The sequence below is a fragment of the Zerene cesonia genome, chromosome 27 (assembly GCF_012273895.1).
Source record: "Zerene cesonia ecotype Mississippi chromosome 27, Zerene_cesonia_1.1, whole genome shotgun sequence".
In the NCBI taxonomy this organism is placed as follows: Eukaryota; Metazoa; Arthropoda; class Insecta; order Lepidoptera; family Pieridae; genus Zerene; species Zerene cesonia.
Genome location: NC_052128.1, coordinates 4,853,879 through 4,860,392, shown reverse-complemented (window position 1 = coordinate 4,860,392; position 6,514 = coordinate 4,853,879). Strand labels below are relative to the sequence as shown.

At 37.9% G+C, this 6,514-nt stretch overlaps 2 protein-coding genes across 2 annotated transcripts in view; one reads left to right on the top strand and one right to left on the bottom strand.

The window, feature by feature from the left end:
• The first annotated feature begins 1,117 nt into the window (after positions 1-1,117).
• The window catches only part of LOC119837334 (proteasome subunit alpha type-1), an 8,987-nt gene continuing 3,590 nt past the window's right edge, over positions 1,118-6,514 (top strand). Inside the window, exons 1-5 of the mRNA XM_038362877.1 lie at positions 1,118-1,250; positions 1,533-1,783; positions 1,935-2,094; positions 2,925-3,134; positions 3,361-3,537. Coding sequence (XP_038218805.1) covers positions 1,248-1,250; positions 1,533-1,783; positions 1,935-2,094; positions 2,925-3,134; positions 3,361-3,537 — 801 coding nt within the window. The 5' untranslated portion in view covers positions 1,118-1,247. The remainder of the gene's footprint in view (positions 1,251-1,532; positions 1,784-1,934; positions 2,095-2,924; positions 3,135-3,360; positions 3,538-6,514) is intronic.
• Positions 3,548-6,514, bottom strand: part of LOC119837433 (alpha-N-acetylglucosaminidase) — a 5,791-nt gene continuing 2,824 nt past the window's right edge. The window contains exon 2 of the mRNA XM_038363009.1: positions 3,548-6,497. Within this exon, the coding sequence (XP_038218937.1) occupies positions 4,278-6,497 (2,220 nt within the window). The 3' untranslated portion in view covers positions 3,548-4,277. The remainder of the gene's footprint in view (positions 6,498-6,514) is intronic.

Here is a 6,514-nt window from a genome sequence, read left to right as displayed (position 1 = left end):
TGTTTTTTTTGCAAATTGAATTCTAATCAATGGACATGTTGAGCCTGATACAACTCATTACAAAAATCTACACAGCATAATTGATCAGGGAAAGGAGAATGCTTCAACCTATTCATAGCTTTGCAATTTAAGGGCGACATAGGCACCAAGGTGCCTGTGGGTTCAGATATCCAGTTGACGACTTTCCTACAAAAATCTGCCCTTTTTCCATATTCAGCGAAGCCGTGCCCATTTCGTGGGGCATAAAAAGTTCCCCTGATGCAATTATGTTGCGTAGTTCTTGGTATTGAGTTCTAACAGGCTCATCATGTCCATTGATCAGAATTCAATTTGACAAAAGGGAGAAGATGTTAAAAAAAAAAGGATTCGATGCGCGGCGTGTGGTGCGCAGTGTTCTTTACCACAGAATATACAGGCCATAAAACAGATTCACTGCTATGAATTAATTGTAATATTCGCTTAGTATTCATTATTTCAAGCATCTCATACATGTATTACATTGCTAAATAACATACTCTAAAAAATCATACAGGTGTTCCATAAAATCATCTTGATGAAAATATTATTATTGTGATAAATATTGTTTTGTTTCTTTAATGACATTTCAACGTAATGTATTCAAATTCTCTTTCTTAACGTAAAAAAACATTTGTAATGTTTTATACACAAAATATATCTAGGTGTGAGCATAATACAAGTATATTGTAGCAAAGATAGTATATCAAACAGAACTTTACCTCTTCTTACTCTTCTCAATTGATTAAATGTAAGAATAAGAAAATATAAAGACAAAAAAGAAAATTTTTATTTGAAGCTGTTCCAAGAAGTTGTCATAATATAATGATTAATGTCATTCTTTAAGTTGTTTTAAGCTTTTCCTTTTTGAAGAAATTTGAAAAAATTAAATTATAAATTAAAGTTTTTGAAACGTAGGCTTAAATAATATAATGAATGAAACACATTTAAAATATGTAAAAAGACTTTTATTTCTAAATATATTTCTATCCTTTTATTACCAACTTACCTAATCAACTACCATTATAAATATCTAAATAATATAATCTATACTAATAATATTCTGCAGAATTTTATTATCTGTGAAATCTGTGACTTGACAATAATCCGATCCGACGACCGGCCACTGACATTTCGAAGTTTCAAATCATTGTATTTGTAGCGTCTAGACCTAATAAACTAATAGAAATCTGCACTAATTTTATAATCGTTATAATTCTTCATTGAATACAATGGTAAGACCGATTTTAAGATGTTACTCAGTTAATTTTAAAACTTCTTTGTATTATTTGAATAAATATATAACTTGTTTGTCGGTGTTATATTTGCAATGTCATACATTTTTTACATTGCATAAATATGCATATAAAGAGTAATATCTTGAGTTTTATTAATATATAATATGTGGTGTTGTTTTTTTTTCTTATTTATAGTATAGAACATTAAATAAAACTCTGTTTTACAACTTTGTGATAAACTAAAAACATAACCTCTCATAAATAATTTTCAAATTTCAGTTTCGTAATCAGTACGACAGCGACGTTACTGTATGGAGCCCTCAAGGTCGTCTCCACCAAGTGGAGTATGCTATGGAGGCTGTGAAGCTTGGGTCAGCAACAGTGGGCTTAAAAAACAAACAATTTGCCGTACTAATAGCTTTGAAGAGAGCAGTCAGCGAATTGTCGGCATACCAGAAGAAAATCATACCTATCGACGAACATATCGGCATCTCTATTTCAGGATTAACAGCTGATGCTAGGATGTTAAGGTAAATTTATCAATTTTAATATAGCTAATGTTCTTTAAATGTCTCGGTCTCAACAATAATCTCTAAAATTTATGCGATGAGTAATTTTTTTTAAACCAGGTCTTGTAAGTTTTGTGATAACCCTAGAAATAATAAATATAAATTATTTCAGTCGCTTCATGCGCACAGAATGTCTCAATCACCGCTACTCCCATGACGCTCCAATGCCAGTCGGCCGGCTTATAGCTCTTGTTGGCAATAAGATGCAAATCTGTACTCAGAGATACGACAAGAGGCCTCTTGGTGTTGGTCTATTGGTGGCTGGATATGATGTGAGTATGGCATTAATGTACTAGTATCGTAAAGCGGAGCAGACAACTGCCTCCTTGGTACAGTGGTTAATGTGTGATTGTAGAACCGAGGAATCCTGGGTTAAATTCCCAATGGGGATGCACAAAAATAATGTTTCGGTCTGGCAGGACACAGAAGGCTACATCATCTGCCCCATACCCCACTAGGGACCCGGGACTTTACTATCGTAAAGCTATTGTATAATATCGTAAAGATGAGATTGTTTATTTATATTTTTTGGAAAATCGATTATTGATTGTTGCTTTTTTGGTTGGTTGAAGATGCTACTCTCAGGAGCTATTAGTTTCAATAGAATCTTTTTGTATTGGATGGCCCATTTAGTAATGAAGGCTATAGAAAGATATATGTACTATCAAGCTTCAGCTTCTAGGGTTGAAGCAGAAAGCAAATGTGTTGTAAAAAATGGGAAATTATTAATTGTGCTAGGGTAACTGGGCAAACCTAGTTATAAACCTAGTTATAGTGATCAAGTTATGTTAATGTTAACTTGATAGGATTTGGGGGAAGGTTTATATAAACTGGGATATATATGTCTATTTGTGTACAGGGAAGTATTGTTTAAAAAGTTGAAATTGGTAATTAACATTTTTGGTATCCTCTTGCGGGCTATAAGAGAGTTGTATTTACATGTTTTCCACTATTATATATTTTCTATAATGCTTAATGTTTGAAATTTCCTCTTTAAAGTCTAACCAATACAGAGGTCTCAGAGAGACAATCTCTCAATGACAGCAATTCCACCCTTTAAAAAGAGATAGTAAGCTATACATTTCATCTTAATATTTTATAGGATCAAGGGCCACATATCTACCAGACCTGTCCGTCAGCTAACTTCTTTGACTGCCGTGCTATGGCCATCGGAGCAAGGTCCCAATCAGCCAGGACCTATCTGGAGAAGCATTTGAATACTTTCCTCGACAGTGATCTTCAGGAGCTGGTCGCTCATGGGCTCCGAGCTCTACGTGATACCCTGCCCAATGAAGTTGATTTGAATACTAAGGTAATGGTTTTCTTATGTTTGTCGTATGAAGTTCATGAGATGTGTATGTAGAAAGTAATCTATAAATAATTAAAAAAAAGAATTTGTTTTATTTTTAAAATTTTAGGAATTAATACATTACATTTTCGCTTTTCAAAATGGACGAAAAGGAAATGTAATTCTCGTATACAAAAAAAGCCATTCGGTTAATGTAATTGAAAATAAGTATGTTTTTTATTAATTTCAGAATGTATCAATCGCAATAGTGGGCCCCAAAACGCCCCTTCGCGTGTGCGACGAGACGGAGCTGAGCAGGTATCTCTCGCTGGTGGAGGGTGAGGAGAGGCGTGGGGGTGGGGCCGCCACAGGTGACGCGGGGCCCGCCGCCGAGGGCCCGGGGGACCAGGGGGCCCCGCAGCCGCAGGTATGAAACATTTTCCCCACTTAAAAAATTTCTATCTGTCTCTTCACGCCTAGAGCATTTGAATGAAATTTGATTCAAATTTAGTTAAGAAATAAGTGCAAGAAGTAATCTTAAAGTTAAAATTTATATAAAAATGTACGAGTATTAGTTAAGAGAGCTCGCTATATCATAAAAAAATAACATTTATGAAAATCCACAGATTGTTGTCATATCTCGCACAACCACATGCATTCACACCCACACACACTCACACATGCTTACACACACTCACTGACATCCCTCAGGAAAATTACTTAAATCACAATTTAGGTTATGTTATGCTATTGTTATGTTAATTTTAAGAATCACAAGGCAACGTGGACGCCAAGATACAGGATGTCCTACTTTGAGGTTAAAATTGATATATAAACAAGATCAATGAACGATTTATTATATTATTTATTTATTTAATGATGCCAACGTATAATTATATTGCGGATCAATGATGAATGCAATTGAAAGTAGATGAGAGAAACGGTTACGTATAACGGTATGTATATGATACAAGGAGACTGAGAAAACTTTATAAAACAACTTAAATTGAACATATAGTATAATTATTACTATTATGATATATCGCTATTATTAAACATTACATATTAATCAAAATACACATGGTATTTGCATAAGGTTGTGGTACAAAAGTTATATTATTATTATAAGGTACATATAATGTCATAAATATTAATGCATTAATATATCTATGTCGGCGTGGTAGAATGCAGCATGACAACGGACGGAGTGTTGCTCAAACTACCGTCTGCTTCGTCATCGACGTCGGCCAATGTCGTCTTACCTTCTGGGTCTCTCGGTATAATATTCATTGGTAAATCTTCCAAATCAGAGATGTATGCCCACTTTTCGTATATGTACAATGCAGCATCGCGCGCATTCTGACTGGGGATAGAAAGGATCTCTACTCTTTGAAATGCCTCTTCCACTGATGTCCTCACAGCTCGCTGAGCGCTTCGCTCGTCGAATGTCTCATTTCTCAGCTTCGCGTCCATCGCGATTTCCAAGAAGGTTGTCCAACGTGGTCGATAATAGTAGCGGAAAACTTCCGCCCATTGCTTGCACGCGTAGTCGGTTATTTCTCCGTTCGGCCCCCACAGCGTTATTTGATTTCGAGCGTTCAGTTCGTACACATAGGACTCACTTACGTTCGCCGCCCATTTTGTTGCATCCGATAACCATTTGGTCACAGTGAAATCAGCGTTCGACGCTAAAATATTTTCCATGTCCACCATAACGTCTAGGAATCTGTTTATCGATGCGTTGAATGTCCACGTGTTTGTATATCGGTCGTTTAACACCTCAAGGTATAATTGATCAGCTCTATATTGCAAAGCTTGTCTGGTAACATCAACGAGGTCGTGTTCAAAACCGTCTGTACAATCGGAAGTGGCGGAGAAAACGAAATTTTTAAGCGCATTGAATAAGTCGTCACTCTTGTACCAAGCCCACGGTCGTATTTTAAAACTCGGCCGTCGTGTTACCACGTATTTACCTCTTATTTTGTTCAAACCATTAAAGTCGTATACACTTTTGAATAGATATCGCCACGCAGCAGCTGTAGAGTTACACCCATAGCGTCGCTCTGCGTAATCCGCCACCCATTTGTTCAGATCCTGTACTGGGGTTTCGCGCCACGCAGACTCCAACATTAAATCATAAACAACATAATTCTGATTTATCCCTTCAGGTGTTAGACCAATGCCGATCATCGTGCTATTGATTCGCTTTCTAGTCTCATATACATCATTGTTTATCGTATGAATGCTTCCAAACATACCCAGCGTGCCTCCGAAGTTGTGTAACATACACCAAATAAACGGTTGACCGTAGTACATACGATAAAGGTCATATTGAGGCCATTGCTCTGACTGGAGATCCAATATGAGCATCCTTCCCAAAGGTACTGAGGTCAAAAAGTACTGCACCCGATTTAGAGGCCACAGTAAAGGATTGTGCACAAACATCCAATTTTGTAACACCCACACTGCATTTTCATCATGTTCAGTAAGCGTCGTAAAAATAGCTTTTGCCGTTTCTTGAACTAAACTTGTAGACCACGGCTCGACTTTGATTTCATTGAAGGGATCGGCTGTGTATATATTGCTTGTTCCCACACCCTCGGTGACTTTTTTCAAAAACATCTTACCTATTATTTTGAATTGCGGATCAAACGGGCTCAGAAATAGATTGCAGCAGTAATCGTCGTTGAATTTATTCCAAGTGCTCACTGTGTAAAATGTGGCGTTGGGGAAAATACGCTCGAACGCTTTCGGGACGTGGCCATTGAATGCCGGGAATATGGGGACCATTCCCAGGCGGAACATTTGGTCCACGACGTTCGATTGGATTTGCATTTGACCATTGTGCCACGACTGAAACAGTGGTCCTCCCCATCCGTGAACATTTCCCATACGAAGCCACGAGAGGAACGCGGGTCCCGTAAAATGTTCGCTGATTTCGTCGTCTGTCATTCCTAATTTTTTGTAAATGCTCGCCCAAGCAGCTTCTTGGGCGATCGGCGCGAGCGCGAGATTTATACCGTTCAATGCCATCCACTCGACGTGGTTAGTCCAATCCGGGACTTGCCACCACACAAAGCTGTACGATGCGGTACACACATTTTGGTAATATCTGAACCTGTCATTGGCTATAACAGTTTCCTCGACCTCTGGTAACGGATTGGGTATATTTAAGTGCTGCACTTGCCACGCTATTTGACTCTTGCAATACTTCTTTAGGTAGTAATTGAAGCCCCACACGGCCGCGACTCCGGTGCTAGCCCTTATATGCAGTTGTCCGTTCACCGTCCTCAGGACAAACACATCTTTGTTGTTGACAAATAAAACTGGGCTAATGTACACGTCGACGTTGTTGAGATACTTGCTGATGATCTCTAGGGCCGCTTGCTTTTGCACTTCGGCCG